General features: G+C 37.9%; 1 protein-coding gene across 2 annotated transcripts; it reads right to left on the reverse strand.

Annotated features, from left to right (window-relative positions):
* Nucleotides 1-318: 318 nt before the first annotated feature.
* On the reverse strand, nucleotides 319-16886 carry LOC100159190 (helix-loop-helix protein 2). 2 transcript variants are annotated; one of them, XM_001949137.5, is made up of 5 exons: nucleotides 16543-16886; nucleotides 10979-11116; nucleotides 6223-6520; nucleotides 1493-1622; nucleotides 319-1288 (listed from the first exon to the last, which is right to left on the reverse strand). In XM_001949137.5, exons 2-5 carry the CDS (start codon nucleotides 11091-11093, stop codon nucleotides 1142-1144), a joined length of 690 nt encoding a protein of 229 aa, XP_001949172.2. In that variant the 5' UTR covers nucleotides 11094-11116; nucleotides 16543-16886; the 3' UTR covers nucleotides 319-1141. The 2 variants fall into 2 exon arrangements, with proteins under 2 accessions (XP_001949172.2, XP_008181832.1); XM_008183610.3 differs by lacking the exons at nucleotides 10979-11116; nucleotides 16543-16886 and adding an exon at nucleotides 7836-8448.
* Between the last annotated feature and the right edge of the window lie 1165 nt (nucleotides 16887-18051).

The raw sequence follows: 18051 nt of genomic DNA on the forward strand, positions 1-18051 counted from the left end.
TTTTAAGTCGATGATAAAACATGTAATTTGCAGATTGTAAAATTATATAATATATAGTTATATGTTTGATAATGTTGGAGTCTTTTTTGTTCTCAATCGTGTAAATCCCAAAAAGGTCTACCACGCAATCAACTGCACCGGACGGAAAGAATATTTAACTCACATTTTGATATATGTACAAAAAAAAAATTATATTTTTTATAGTAAAAATAATTTACAATTTAAACTTAACACTAAAATGGAAATAAGGCACTTAAAAATAATACAATATGCCTTTGTACAGACAGGAGCATCATAAATTACATATAATTTAACAAATCGTTTAAAAACATTTAAACTTTTATCCCTGTATACGTGGTGATTTTAAAATGAGCAATTTCAAAAAGTCGATAGTCATAGCCTAATATATATTTACTTAGGTAGGTAACAATATTTTAGAAAAGTAAAAAATTCGTTATAAAAATACCTTAAAAAAATATTTGCTAAACATAATGGGTACAAAAAATAATTAAAATTTCAATGATATAAAAAAATTACCAAAGTAGTAAAATAATGGCTCTACAATTTGGCAATATGCATACGGTACGATTTTGATAATACACGTCATATAATTATGTATATTACTTAGAGATGATGATGAAACAAAAAGAGAAAAAAGTGTACCTAATCGTAATCAACTTAATAGCGTAATGACTAGACTTTAAATGCACTATAACAAAAGTTAACAAAAACATAATAAATATTATGAAGTTATATAAAAAAAAAAAAAATGAATGTTGAAATTCGAATAAAACAATTCGTAATCATTACAGTATTTGTCCACCTTAATAATAATAATAATAATAATAATAATAATCTGCTTTAAAGTGGCAATAACATGTTTAGAAGAAAATTTACCGTGACAAAAACAAAATATCATTTACTACTACTACTAATAATAATAATAATAATCATAATAATAATGATATTGTTAATAATAATAATAATAATAATAATAATAATAATAATGATATAATAATAAAAGAAACAAACGGGCTCTCAATTGATTTAAGCCCGTAGACAATTATTGTTTTTAACTATAATAATTATAATAATAATAATACACGATGAATGAACATATTTCATACGAAGATTTTCGATGTCAATTTTGATTGTCAGTCAATAGTTGGGTGTAGAAATTGGGAGGCATGCGGAATTGGAGCTCGCCGGGTTCGAGCTTGTACTGAATGTCGGAGAACAAATTTATGTCGGCCGTCGTCAGCAATTGATGATGTTGTTCCGGTTCGGGCTATAAGGACAAACAAATAGAAACAACGTGGTCTTATTAAAATGATTCACAAAATATATAATATTAAGTACGGTGAGAACCCAAAAGTGAAAATAGGAATAATACCGAATAAAGGGGAAACAATTCGTATAACAAGGAGATGCATTTATCAGCAGTTTATGTTGTGCAGTTTGTGTTATTTGCGTGTCGGTGCAGTATACTCACGTGGATATTGTGCTGCTGCTGTTGCTGTTGTTGCTGCAGTACAGGGCTCTGCAAAGACAGGACACCTTGCAGTTGATTAATGTATTCGATGGCCATTTGTAAGGTCTTGACTTTGCTCATTCTCTTACTCCTGTGACAAGCAAACGAGCACATTATAGTTTTTGTGTTTGGCATATAATATTATTGTGTATGTTCTATGTATAATATAGCGTTTTTCTAGATTTCCACAACACATATTATTATAATACAGTAGATTCTCGTTATGTCGAATCTCAAGGGGAACAGAAAAAAGTTCGAGATATCGAGTTTTATTAAAAAATAAAAAAACTAATATAAATGTATGTTGTATAATGTATATGAATAATAAATAATACGAATGACTAAAATAGACTAAAATTTGAATAATTAAAATACTGAAATGACTGAATATCACAATCGCTATACTGCACTGCCTGCACAATGTATGCAATGTACTGCACAATTCCTATGTTAACCCTAACAAAAATATTATTTGTGAACTCGAGATAACGAAAAACGATTAATTTTATATCGAGTTATCGAGAGAAAAACACTATTAAGTGTAATAGTAGTTTCAAGGGGAATTCAAAGTAGTTCGAGATAACGAAAAATTCGAGATAGCGACGTTCGACATATTAAGAATCTACTGTAATATATAAAACGGTGAAAAGACTGTTATAATATTTAATATACACATGTGCCTCGTCGTACCCGCGACCGTATAATATAATACAGAGTGTTGCACACATTTTCCCGTTTTTGACCCCGAAAAGTGATTTGCCGAAACGTCACTGAGTGGTATACTTCGCGGCTGCAGCCCAGACGGATTATATATATGTAGGTGCCACGCGAGACGACGATGGAGCTCTGGTGCACAGGAAGTTCCTAACGAGGGTGCGGAAACAACATCTGTGGCGGCGGCGACTGCGAGCACGACGCGCGAGCACACAAATGGGCCGAGACGCGCGCAATATTGGCGACATGTGACTTAAATTATATTAGTGTTTTTATTATATGTTATTATGTACGGTATACACCTTCCAGACACAGGCGCACTCGATTGTCGCTGCACGTGGTACCCTGCGCGAGGACGATGGCATATTAACAATAACAATAATAATACAATAAATAGTAGGTATATGGGTACTATAATAGGTATATACTGTGGAAATCCCAAAAGTCCACAAGGGTTGATTTAATTTACGATTTGCAATTTGTGGTGGAGTCGGGATGGGAGTCATGGATGAGTTTAGCGCGTTTGGTGAAACGTCTTTATTATAATATAGTCATATACGGGAAAGCGAGACGATTTGCGGAGCAGCGAGTAAGTTGGAAAAAAATGACTTTGATTACGTCAGGCCGGGAATTAAATGACAGAAAAATAACTATTCAGTCTGAGTGCGTACCTGTTGCAGCAGGCTGTGGTATAATATAATATTATAATGAAGCGTTTTAGCGCGTATAATGATAATTATTATACGCACGTAGTGACGGCGGGAGGGGTTGTTAATATTTCAGAATCCGCGCGTGGCATCAGCCGCGGGGACGACTGAAAACGCGTTGTACAGTTATTAAAACAAAAATCGAACCAGGCACGCGCCGGACGCGCGCATCATTTAAACTTGTGTGTGTGTGTGTGTGTGTGTGTGTATTATATACTTAATATATGATATCTATACACATACACACGTTAATACTATACGGACGTCGTAAAGTAGGTGCGATCGCCAATAATAATTGACTGGTGTCGGCGGTCCAGAAGCACCTGTTGTTTTGTTTTTTTTTTATCCGATTCTTTCATTGGTGGCACACGACTACTAAGTGTAAAAAAAAACCAGTTTGCCGAAAAATAAGACAGCGGCGCCGGCGAAGGGGCGGCGCGGAGGGAGAGTGAAAAGCTGGTCAAAATATTATAATAATATGTACATTCGCCGCCGCCGCGTACCGGTTCCACCCGAAATGTTTTTTAATCTCTTCCTCTTGGCCGGCGCACACGTCTCATGTAGGTATATAATAAAATATTGATGAGACGTGTGTTTATGTGTGTGTGAGTGTGTGTGTAGCGTAATATTATTATTAATAACGGAGACCGGCGGCGGAGGAGTAGACGATTCGGTCGTCAGTCATAATATATATACATATCATTATATAGATGTGTATGTACGCGCGTGTATAATATTATACATAGGAGGAGGACTAGGACAAGGAAGAAGGAACGAGTCGACCTGCTACCGACACCGAAGACGAAGACGACGACGACCGCGTCTCGTTGCAGGTGCTTTTTTGGTTTTTTTTTCGTTTTTTGGGCGGCTCGTGCCACGGGACACGCCACCGCATCACCTGTCCCGTCGACGTCGTCGTCGTATATAGTTTGACCTCAAGTGCCGCCCGAGAAGACGTTATTACTTATATTTGTACAAAATTGCCGCCGCACGCTAACACTAATTATTACGACCAGTTTTTATTATTATTATTTCGTTTTAATGTTTTATTATCGGCGGCGGTCCGGTGGTTCCTTCTTTTATATTATATTATTATGCGCATAACGCGTACTTATAATATATATTATAATTTTATATCTCCTCCGTTTTTACATATAATATACCGTTGACAGTAGGTGAGAGACGGGGAGAGAACTTTTCGGCAGCCAGATCGAACGCCTTTCGCCAGGTGCAACGGAATCGTTAAATTCGTTTCCGATGATAAATCAAAGAAGGCCAATATATAATTACTGACGTTCGTGTCGTGAAACTTATCGGGTCCTCACAGGTATATTGTTAAGCTATCATATTTTATCAAGGTCTGTGTTTAAGTCTCATCCATAGTATATATGTATAGTATGTATAGTATATAATATAAGTATATATATTTGAACGACTCGGTGTAAAGCTCAGGCAATAGTGGATGTCATATGATGTTAATATATAATAATGTATGTATGTACATATATATATTTAGTTTTTCGGTCGTCAAACATTACACTAATGCTCCGGATATCTACCATTCCTGCACATGTACCCGCCGTGAGCGGTGATAACCGCGTGTACCGAAAAAAAATCGTTTGTTTTTTACCTAACCAAACGGATTTCCGAGAATTTCCGAGATAATGCGATGTTGTGGTCGTGGTGCGGGGTTTGTTTTTCGGAAACACTATGTATATCGTGAAAGGATTTTACAGCCCCAGAGCAGAGCGTACAGCATATTGTAGGTAATATAATCTAAAAATACGTCTAAACGTGCGTGAACGGTCGGAAGGGAAGGTTTAATTTTTTAAACAAACATTTCGGTTCATGAACAGTGCACGGATGAGGGTTAACGACGCAGCGATTAGGAGGGCCTTGAAAACAAAAATGAGATATTATAATAATATGTATGAAGACATATTGTATAGCTGCATATTCGGTTATGGTTTAGATACATGAGAGGATGCATGTGACTATATTAATATATTATAATATATGTTTAGGTACTAGCCGTCATGTTCTGTACGGCCGTCCGTTGAATGACTTCCAAGCACTTGAGACAACTACAGTAGCGTATATAGTGATATTGAAAGTATCTGTCATTTAAACTAAATTCGTCAAAGTGCCACACGCGCCAGATAAGAGTAATCTGGTAACTATTAAAATGTTGTTATTGTTTTCATATTATCAAACTCGACTTCGTGTAAAAAACAAATTTTCAATTAATTTTAACACATTTATTGATTTGTGGAGCGAAGAAAAAATTAATTTTGTAATTTAAAGTTGATTCGACTAATTTATACGTTAATACACGCTTAATCGTTGGTTATTTTTGTGCGCAATACTTATAAACATAAATTGTTAATTTCATAACCTTCGCATTATAATCCAGTGCAATGTCGAGTTGCTTATATATTATCATATTATATTATATTCGGCGCGTTCTTTTTGTGCGTTGTTAAATTTATATTTTTTTTTTACACGAAAAGAGTGCATTATGATGTATGAGCAGTTGGCACAAAACGTCAATGTCTTATACACCTATGTATTATATTTTTTTGATCGATTATTTTATACGAGTATTATAGAACACGCCGAAGGGCTTGTATTTGAGTTGTGGGTTCGGTTTACAATATGATACCATACAGTACACAGAGTTTGGAATTTTAATAATAATATTCCTCAAATAAAATATAATATATTATTATTATATAACAATGACGATATTTTGCTCGAATAATTTAGTCTCTTGTATTGAAATGAATTACGTACCTATATGCGTTTAATAATTGCAAAATATCAGGGGAATAATTATTTTTACGAAGAGTGAAAGTATAATATTTATTATCCAGTACAATTTTTCACATTGTCATATAGCGTTGTGCAGTGGATAGACGTATCTATATATTATATTGAAAAAGAAAAATGATTGTCAATCGGAGCCGATTAATATTTGCCAGATCACCCAATTTCCTCGCGATAAATATGATATATATTATTATAATAATACAATGTGTGTTTTCCATGATACTATACACATAGGCGCAAATAGGGGGGGAGGGGCTAGGGGTGCTTAGCCCCCCCTATAATTTCTATAGCTCCCCTCTCAAGAACTAATGATTTCATTACTATAATTTAAAAGCCACATACGAGTATCAAGTATAGACCTAATCTACAACCCCCAAATTTCAAACACTATTTACGCCTATGACTATACATATTTATATATAGGTATGGTATTGAACTCACTTGTTTTCTTCGAGAGGAACAACTTTTCGGAGCCTGGCGAACGCCCAATTGACCGCCTGCACTCGGCGTCTCTCGCGGGCGTTCCGCCTTGCCACCACCTGGGCGGGCTTCTGTCCGGCCGGTGTGTCTTTGGACCGACTGCCCTGCTTGGCTTTGGACGAACCGACCTTCTGGCCACCGCCAGTGGACGTGGACGTCAACGAGGGTCCGGGCGACGAGCTGGTCGTGCTGCAAATAATCGTGTTTTGACTGTCTGAGTCCGATAGCCATTCTTCCTTGTTGTTGTGAGCGAACGCTTCTGAAAGTAGAAACAACGCATTATTTTTCGGAGTAAGGACAACGACGGCAATCGCCGGCAGAGTACAACATATAAGTATAGTATAATTTATAATATATATTATTATGTGTGTGCGAGTGCTCACGGTGTTTTATTGTAATTTGTAATGCGACGCAGATAATAAAATATGTATATAAGGTACCTATATATAATTCAGTTAAAAAAAAAACGGGAGTAAAAACCAAATTTGAAGAGCTCACGCGCGAACGATAAGAACAGCCATTGTCGTTATAATAATAATATGTAAGCATATACCTACGCGCATTATCTCTCTCGTTTTGTGTGCGCGCGGCTTATAATAGAGCGGTGCGATGCACGCGTATTTGCATACAAACCGACCGATTAAGTATATAGTAATAATAATAATATATTATATTATTATTATTATGGTCGTTGTTGTTGATGTGTACTTACTTTATTTTATAATACATATTATAATATATAGTCATCGTTCCATTAGGCAACCGCTTTCCTCAACCTCACCCCCACCAACCCCCAATCCATCATCATCGCAAGAGTACCGACCGCGCACTGTGTATATATATTTAAGTTTTTTAGTTTTTTAGGTTTTACAACGGGGCGAGTCGTCATCGGTGGTTATATTATGGTCCGTTCGTATAAAAAAAACCGGAAACGCTAACACGGCCCTTCTTCTGTATTGCCGTCAAACAATAGGCACACTCAACATCGAGTTCTCGTTTTATTATTATTAAAATTATTTCGTTCCATTGAAACGGTGCCCGGGCTCTGAGTGAAATAAGAACTTAACATCCGTTAGCAAATTTTTATTAAAAAAAATTCCGGGATAATATACATTACATGTTATAACGATATAGACATATTATATATAGTAATAATAATATTATAATGTAAGTACGTGACGGTGCGGCGACGACGACACGCGTTATAGACGAAGACGACGTCCGACGCGCGACCGTTCGCACCAGCGAACAGTTTAATTTCGGTCAAAAACTGGTTCTGGTTATAATCGTCAGATATTATCGTCGTTAAATTACACTCATTAATATTGATGGCCAATAGGTATATAGAATATATTATTATTATTATTATTATTATTATTATATTATAGTGGTGGAATAAATACCTATAATAATAATAACAACAAATTGTAATTATTTATCTATCGTCGTCGGTTGAAATCACCACGCGATAAGAATACGGACGATAAATAATACGATGATAATATTATATAGGGGTGATTTGCATATCATTACAATACGTACACGCCCGGGTAGAAGCGCGTTTTGAAACTCACCCAGTTGTTGACTAGAAGAATCAGTCGGTGACGGCGGACTTGAAGTCTCCATAATTGCGAATTACAGCAGTGATATATATATATTATATGTACCTATAAACACGCCGAGGAAATCGTTTTTCTCCGGTTTAAATACACGAACACGCGCTCGGAAACGAACTAGGTAAACGTACCGGCGGACAATATGGTGGCCGGTACGAAACTGGATCGCATACGAACGGAAAATAGGTATTTGGGCTCCGGAGAATTTTGAGATCGCATTTATCGTATAAACATCGCGCTCCAGGTATACGCAGGCACACACATAGGTATAACCTTTTGTGTTTTAAACCAGTTTTTTTTTTGTACGCTTCCACCACCGTCGTCGTTGCACACACACACATACACACGCACAAACGGGGATGTTGGAGGTACCATGCAAAGCCGCCTAAAGGTCTGGGCGGCGCACAATGGAGAGGGCCTATAGAGGGCTGTGTTTGTGTGCGTGCGTTTGTGTGTAAGTATGTGTGCGCATATGTGTGTGTGTGCGAGTGCGTGTGTATTTGCCAGTGTGTGTGTCGTGCGAGTTTGCCACAGGGATTCCGACCCTACACACAAAGAGCGTCGGTTAAGTATGGTATTCCGTCGTATATAATGTATAGGTATTATATAATAAAATATATTACCTATAGGTACACATTGGAGGTTGGAGAGGCAAATGTAACAAATTTTTTTTTTTCAAATCGCGTCGGGGCACCCTCCGCCCAAGGGAATTTGTGATGTGCAGCATGCCGGGAGGGGCTCAAAGAAGAGACGGGCGGACAATAGACACACACAAACGACCGAGCACCCCGATTACGTAAGGCCGTGTTGTATTATTATTATTATCATATATACCTGCACACTACCGGAGTTACACGTTCGCGTCGGCTATTATATTCCGTAGACAATATATTTTTCTTTGGTGGACCTCACGTGGTTTCAATGTAATAGCACATTTACGTATGTCCAGAGCAAAATAATTTATTATCTTGAAAAAAAAAACAATCGGGTCAAACCGTTGGATATCGAATTTGAGTGTGCAGGTATTTATTGTGTACATCGTACACTAAACGCTAATGCATATTATAATATATAAAATGGTAGTATTATCTGTATATAATAATAATAATATATTGTATTAATAGATTATAATATATATTACTGTCAAAAATGTATAATGTTCACAGAGATTTTTGCCCACTGTATTACTCCTCGCTGTGCGTATATATTACCTGTAGATATTATAGGTACAAAATATTATATTGGTACCTATATAATCTAATGATTTTTTTAATACTTGTTATCCAGAAAAGTTTTGTTGTTATTGAAATACACTTTTGAAAAAAAGTAATGTTTTTCTTATTTCTTACTGTTCTTTAGGTAATACGTTTCTCTAATATTTTTTGAACGACAGCATACATAATAAATTATTTTCAGCTTCTGGAGTTCTGAATACTTACTTAAAGTTTAAATGAGTGGAATATAGTAGACCTGCAACATTTTGGGGGGTACTAATATGTTTGATTCCACACCACTAATCTATACTATATAATAATGCAGCAGGTTACAACTAATTATATCTACTCGTTTGAAATTCGATTCTATACATCAAAATTCTTAGAAAAATAATCTGCTTTAGGATAGGTTTACCATTTGAAATTATGAAAAAATGTAGGTATGCTGTGACTCAAGACAAAGTAAACACTTATAAAATGATAACGATGAAAAGTCGTAATATGTATTTTTCCTAACTAACTTTATTCAAAAGTTATGTTAAATTGTTGAAAACAATATTTTCAAAAACGTTAATACTTTTCGAGACAATGCGTGTTTAGTGTTTACTGTTTAATGTTAATAATAATCACTCTACATTATAATAATATGTAACCATACATAAGTTTCGGACATAGGCCGCCGGCCGTAATATAATAATACACGTGAGATCAAAAGAAACACGGAAAACAATATAACGTAGTCTAGCGGGTAGACGATTTTTTTTCCAAAGGTATAAAGTAGATATTACTATATTATACTCGCAAGCATTCATACACCTTATGTCATGGACCATATGACGTACATATATTTCAATTCCTTGGGAACAGACCGCGCGTATATATAGCCCATATGGTCTTTCTAGACTAGACGAGAACGGGAACGCGACGCAAACACGCAACATATGGTGCACAAAGACGTTAATGAAAGGCGTTCACCTTTTTTCCACCCTCTCGATCTGTCTGGTAACGGTACGGTCCGGACATTTCGCGGACTTGACGCGCACATTTGGTCATAACACCGTAATAACATATATTCCAGTACCTATGCATATAGAATATAGATATACAAAATACAGTTCGTTTTACCGAACCATATACCTATTATATCATATTATTATAATATATTATACACCGCGCATTATGGTTGCAGACTATATTATAATATATATGTACGAATGAAACTCTATATAAATAAAACAACAGTTGCGTCGCAGTGTGTAGTAGTGGGCGCTGCCACCTGAGCCGAAAAACTGACCAACCGTCAAATTAAATAATTTCACCCGAACCGAATCTACTTCCGGGCTGGTTATTACGTTATTATGTCCCACGCCGTACACACGGATAATCTCGATTTAACGCGCGCAACCCTGTCGGACATGTAAAGCGTATATAGGTGTACTATTCAGAAGGGTTGCTGCTGCAGAGTACAATAATTGCTCTGCACCTGAGCGAATTATTCGAATTTTTCAACCCCAAGCGGTGACGAGGACTCTGCATGCAGTGCGTGGGGAGACTAGGCAAAATGTTCACGGTCCGCGTAACACGGTAACAACTCATTTCCTAGTGTGTGAGAACCAAAACAATAAATAAAATAAAACACAAACCTCCGAGTTCCGGCGGTTGAGCTCTTGTCTCGTTATTGTGTATTATCGCCAGGCAAAACGGACAAATCTGTAACGAATTTTCGTTTCCCTGTCCCCCCCTTTTTTACATAGCTAATATATAATATGTTTACCAGATATAACACGCATGTTGTATATGTACACTCACACTCGCACCAAATCACAATAAATTATTAAAAATTATAATAATATTATATACTCGTATTACTGTATTGTCGACTCTTACCTGCGTCGGATCCGGCGGTCCACCAGTCTTCCTGTACGTTGCCTTGGTCAACTCTGGAGCAGAATTGCATGAAGGACGGCATGCTGGATTTCAGTTCTTCGCCAAGGCTCATCATTGTCGAGCCTTTTGTGATAAAACCTGAAACGATACAAATGGAAATAGGACTTACGTTAATACATTGCGAGAATAGTACAACACATAATAATGTCATAACATGATACGATACGATAATAATATATTATTATAGCCGCGATGTCGTATTGAAATAGAATAGGTATAGGACATAGGTACATGATAAAATAATGTACAAGACGCACTGCGGCGTACGAAGTCTCGTTTTTAGGGTCAGATATATAATATTGTTTCAACCACCTCCCCGGGGCGCCACCGCCGGTTTGGATTATTAATTATTTTTTATTATTGTCGCCGTCTTCGGTTCCAATGTTTGTACTGATAAACGAGAGGTTTATTGTATATGCACGCGTGCGAGTCGCATCTGCTTTTGATAAACAAAATAAAATCGCCTGTATTTAACTACACGCGCCTGTTGCTTTGCTTTGCGCAAGCTGCAATGTCGCGAGTGTGCACCTATATGTATATAATGCACGTCTATATATTATGGTATATATTACCCTCGTTGCGTGGTTTTACGACGGTCGTATAATCGATTTACTAGTTTTCCAATCAACCCTCAATATTATATTATACGACCGTGGTTGTAACCTAAACAATAATAATAATATTTAACCGCGCGCGGCACTGTACAGAGATCTTCGGCCCTTTCCAAACAAGCGCACGACCTATACGCAAGATCTATATAGATAATGATAATATATTATATTATAGATAAATATGCTATGATTGCTCTGCGCTCGATATATCGTGTGTTTACGTGTGTACACTGCACGAGTCTTATCACAAACTAAACAATTTGTCAGCGAGTCCGTGGTCGTCGAGTACTGTATATATATGTATATAATATTATATAGGTAAACGTTAGTTTATTTGAAAAATAAAACCCATTAGAAACAATATAATAATAATATATTATGTAATATGTAATTGGTCGCGGCACGTTTTCAAAACGACAACTGGTTTTACAAGCTTGGCCACGTTAATCATAGTTTCGGATCTGTCACTGCTGCAGTCGTACCGCCTTTACACGTACCTAATACCATAATAAGGTGACGTATTGTTTTTCGTTCGTTCATTCATCGGAACGCTCATCGGCGATAACGCCGTCTCACACCACTAATCGAAATCGAAATTACATAAATAGGCATATATACGTTATATGCAATGCGTATAGTATGTTATTATTATAATTTTATTTTATGATAGCAATAATATTATAATGTGTACGCTCGGGGAAACCGCTGTCGGGCCGGTACCTACATGTTTTTTTATTCGAATGTAATTCGTCGGAATATATATATCATTACGATCGCGGTCGGTTGAATAACTCTAGAGCGGCGGCTTTTTATACATACCTAGGTAGGCAGAATGCATAATAATTTTTTCTCTTTTCGTACACACATCGACGGACCCGGGATTTTGTGCGCGCCCCACGAAAACCGGTTCTCTATACACGCATTCTACAGGGGGTTGTGCCTGCGTGCGTGCGTAAAGGGCTTATTATAATGGAGGGTTGGTTAATGGTTTCGTATATACATATATTTTTTTTTCCAGTTTCATGCTCGAGTGCGATCGTACGCTGCCGCCCCGTTTCCCTCCACCACACCACCCGTTCATCACTCTCTTTCTGTTTTTCTACAGCGCGCACCAACGGCAGCAGCGTCACAAATATTATAATACTACACATTATATATATGCACGGAGACCGTTTGGGGGGGAAATTATTCACCTATATACACTCGTGCATTATAAGCGCACGCACACCAACCCCGCGTGTCTCCCATTTTGCAAGGGTGGTTGTTGTTCGCGACGGGTTTATAATACCCATACTATATAATATATAGGTATATATTATTATACTTAAACGATTTGACAATGTCGCAATTCCGTTCTGCTACAGACGGGTTTGTCTAGGTTATATATTCTATGCTGCGGATGGCCCAATTTGAAAATGGAACTTCTCGGGGACTACAAGTTGCTAGTTTCGAGATTTGACAATGGGGTGAAATACGTAAAAATGTACAAATATTTTATTTTAACGGATTGAAATCGAAAACTGCGCAGTGACTGAATTCGATTGAGTTATATTATATAAGAATACATATTAATATGTGTTGTACAGCGCTAAAAGATTTGAGAAACTTAATGAGAATGAAAAATACTTTGAGAGGATACTTTTGGCGATTATCTTTCCTTTATAATGAACGGCGAAACGCGACAATAAAAGCTCGTATTGACGTATTGTTTTGTCGAACGTTCGAAATAATCTTTCCGAGGACTTTTATAGGAAGTCTGTAGACTCGAATCGCGTGGTATTTATAAGTTTTACTCGGTACATTGTCATACAATTATAACGGATAGACTGATAGAGATTACAGTGTACGTAAGTCGTTTATATATAATATATATATATGGTTGTTACAATTAACGTTATCCGCGTCGTGCAGCGGATGGAAACGGACGACTGTTGTATATAACCGTTGTAGGACGCCAAATAACAATGGTAATCTACATGTTTAGCATAACGACTACCTGCATGGACTTAAAAAAAAGTGTTGACTCAAATACACGCGTGCACGGCCGCGGCGGTAACCCCAAAAACCCAATATAGACAATATTATTATACATACATATTATTATACGCGCACAATATAATATAAGTATACCGCCGTCGTATACGATCATTATTATATTATTATTATATATTTGTTATTCATAACCGAACGTCTTACGCGTACCAGCATGAAACATGCATATTATAGTGTCTGGATCCCGTATCCTTAAAAATATATGTCTGCCGAAGGACATGATGTATACCTAATATTATTATGCATTATTTTCACCTCGCCCGTCGCCGCCGGTTAAGTGCCGGCGCGCGCGTGCTGCGTTGTGACACACGATACCGTTGTCGCGCGTTTTCTCGGGCCAGCGAATTAATAATATTACTGTTGTGGCGTATATCATAGGTAGAGGTGAATGATAATCATAATAATAATAATAAACAATACCTACAACGATAATAATAATAATGCGGCTACGTGTATTTTTGGTGCGCAGTGCGAGCGTGATATTATATCATACGGGACGCAAACGGGTAATTTACACATAAAGATAAATAATTATTGCAGCGATCTACAACAGCGAAATGAAATAATAATAATGAAAAAAAAAAAACAAAAACAAATATACTTAATATGTTAAACTACTACAACTATTACAATAGTGTCTTCTGTTTAGGAGTCGAACCCGCATTGTGCGCGCACAAAGGAACAGCCACTTATAATAATATGCAAATACACAAACACACAGCGCATAGCCTAAAGCGACGTGACAAATTACTCGGACGATTAACGACACGTCGTTTCTACGTACGGATTGCGGGTGCCCCCTTCCCCCGCGACGCCACCGTAAAAGTCGTCCCCGCGTCCCGGATCGCGGTGTTTAATCTGAACGTGATATCAGATAAAATTAATAATATGTTATTAATATTATTATAAACTGTCGTCGACAACGCGTATTGGCCAATAAAATTTGACTTTGCAGGCGCGGGACAAACGACGAACCGTCTCATCCCGTACGCTCGCGGGTTTTACGACTGCGAAACATAATATTATCACGTAGGTACCTCCTGTGTCACGATAATAATATAATATTATTATTATGTTATATTTTTATACACACGCACGTGTGTCGTATAAAACGCGCGTCGATATCGTTCGTAGACTGCAACAGCGTACAGATGAAAAGTTTATCGATCGTATATATCAACTACTGAGCTATATAATATATCGAAATTAAAAGAAATCCTCGCGTGGCCGCATGTACCATGTATTGTATTATTATAGGACGCGACGTGGTGGTATACTAGTCGTAAACCTGGCGGAGCTGTACATTTCGCGTTAAAATAAAATATAAATACGATATAATAATATATGACGTTCGTATATTATACGTATATTAATACGGGATCGTGACCGCGCATGACATTATTTTTTCGCTCCCGCGCGTACGTGTTTGGTAGGCCCGCATCGGCCTTATATATATATGTACATACGGTTACTCTATATACCTACCTAAGTATACGACTTTTAAATCCGTACACGGTAAAACGGGCACACAATATCATAAATAAATAAATAATAATACAAATATTATACCGGACGCGTACGTGCACGGTGGTACCCCTTTTTCCCCGCGTGCCGAGTGAAAAACAGTTCTCGTCCGAGTATTATACACCTATACATATTATTACTTACTATACGACGCACACCGGATACGCCGCGTAAAAACAACCCGTGCGAAGCGGAAACTGAAAAATTGCTTTTCGATGTATTTCTCTCCATCGCCACCCCTCACCCATCACCCTTTAACGCGGCGCGTCGGTACGAGTTAGCCGCGATTAAATTTACAATAACAAAACGCGGCGAATACAGTGCAAGTAGAATATTAAGCACGGCCGGGGGCCAACCAGCCCGAGAATACGTGGTTGGGGAGAAAGGGGTAGAGGTCGGAGTGAGTGATCTATAATTGTTTGACTGGCGGGAAATTTTAAAACCATGTACTTTTATTATTAATAACACTTTTATTGTATACGCATGTCGCAGGCTTTTAGTATGTAGAAAATGAATAAAATTATAGGTTAGATTATGGTTTACAACTACATAATAATAGTTTATAAAATAAATACAAAGAATTTCGAAAAAGAGACTTTTTCAAATGTAAGTTTCGTAATTACAACATTACAACATGAAATATCGAAACTCAATATATTATTTTTCACAACGGGAATAAAATTGACTTGGTGGATCTGTTCCTGAACGAGATTCCGAATAAATGGTTAGGCACCTATCGCTCTATAACGGACTTCTAAATACATCAAATTGACTGTTAAATGAATACGGATTTGAAATAGAGATCTATTTTTTTTAATGAAAAAGCTTGAAAAACCTATACTATTAATACGAACTATTTGAGCGAATACTGAGCAAATTTAAATAAACTAAAAGAGAAGAAAACATTTTTTGCACTTACGAAATTTATTTGTACTAATAGGTAGTACTGTAGTAGTGTAGTACCATAATCGCAAAATATTGAACAACTAAAGTTAGTTTTGGCTCAAATCAGTAGCTTATAAACAGAATGATTTAGGATTTCCCCTGGTTATAGAATTTTTCGAAAAAAGTATAATATTATGTATTACTTTGGGAGATTGTCTGATATAAATGGTCTAAATTTAAAGCGAATTATCAGCGATACGACACGAGTTAAAAATAATATTTACTAATTGTAAAATACTTATATAATATTATAACAAAAACAATAATAATAATGATAAAGATAAAGATAATAAATTATCAGAACAAATAATATGATAATATAGTATGACAACGCTGAATTACTAATGAAAAAAATTTTATAAAATTGTTTACCTTCAAAGAAAAACAATCGCGCAGTACGGCGATAACGATGTTATTCGTCGGAGGTGTAGTCGATCCGCGGGCGTGAAAATTCTACTGCAGCAGCAGTGGAGTGGAGCGAGCTGAAGCCGTCGGCGTCGGTGCTTGCTGGTACGGAGACAGGTATATTAGCTGGTACAGTGGTACTTTGAACGAATGACAGCAAAATACAAAATTGTACGATTGGATGATACGGTGAAGCGTGTGGATGTGAAGCTTGGACGTGAGTATGGGTGCGCTTGGGAGCGAGCGTCGTGTACGTGTGCGGTTCGAAACGCGACTGATCGTGTCCGAGGGTTGCGGCGCCGGTGTCGCCGCGGAGTATATAGTACGCCGTTCGACGGGACGGCGCGCGCGAGAGAGAGGGACGACACGCCGACGGGGGTGAGCCGCTGCAGTTCGCGTCTATATATCTTCACTATATATATATATTATATTATATACGTATATATCTATATGCATAATAGCAGCGTTATGTATATATGTATATATATATATATATGTTATGTATATATATAGGGGAACAGCGCGCGGCCATGTCAGCGGCGGCGGCTCTTGTCATCCCCACTGCTGCCGCTCCGACGCCGCCGGTGGCTCGCGCGCGCGCCCGACCGGACACCTGGAAACGCGGCGCGCGGCGGGCATATACACCGAAGGCACGCGCCATCCCCACTCGCTGGGCGGCGGCGACGGCGACGGCAAAGAATAGTACGCACGGAAAAAAAACAACGACCCAAGAGACGAGTATTTATTACACACACACACACGCACACACGCGCGCGCGCGCATCGAGCACTCTGTTGCTGGCGGGCAGCAGCTCGTGGGAACTTAAAACGCCAACCGGTTATTTTTTTCGTCGTTTTTTCGGTGCACTTCTCTAGTCGTCGTCGCCGCCGCCGCCACCATGCCTCCGCCACTATGCCTCCGGTTACCAGACTACCGTCGAAGGCCACCGCCACCGTCTCAAAATATATATATATATAATAATATTATATTAAAAGTGTGTGTGTGTTTTGTGTAAGTGTATCGTAATAAGAGTCGACCGGCGAAAATCCTTTGTCCGAGCATGGGTCGCGCAAAACGCGTACATGAGTGTTTGTGTGTATGTGTAGTATCTATCGCTTTGCTCTATATACGTTGCCGCTGTCGTCGTCGTCGGAGAGAACGCGTGTTATTGCGTCGACGTCATCAAAGTCTCCGGTGCGACGGACGGTGTATAGGGTCCCATCCCGTCGCGCGGACAACGAACGCGAATTCTATACTATTGGCGTCGCATGGTTTTTTTCCTCTTCCGCGACTTCCCGCGCGTCTTCTGCGGCGGTCAGAAAAACGCGATTCCATTTCTGTTATCTGAAACACGCAGACAGCGAACTTCATAATATTACGGTGGCAAACCTCTAAAACGATGTATTTCACATATTTGGGAGGACTATCTTTATTGTGGACGCGTGTCCATCGTGACGAAACCAAAATTTTAAAAAC

Source organism: Acyrthosiphon pisum, chromosome A1, assembly GCF_005508785.2.
Source record: "Acyrthosiphon pisum isolate AL4f chromosome A1, pea_aphid_22Mar2018_4r6ur, whole genome shotgun sequence".
Taxonomy (NCBI): Eukaryota; Metazoa; Arthropoda; class Insecta; order Hemiptera; family Aphididae; genus Acyrthosiphon; species Acyrthosiphon pisum.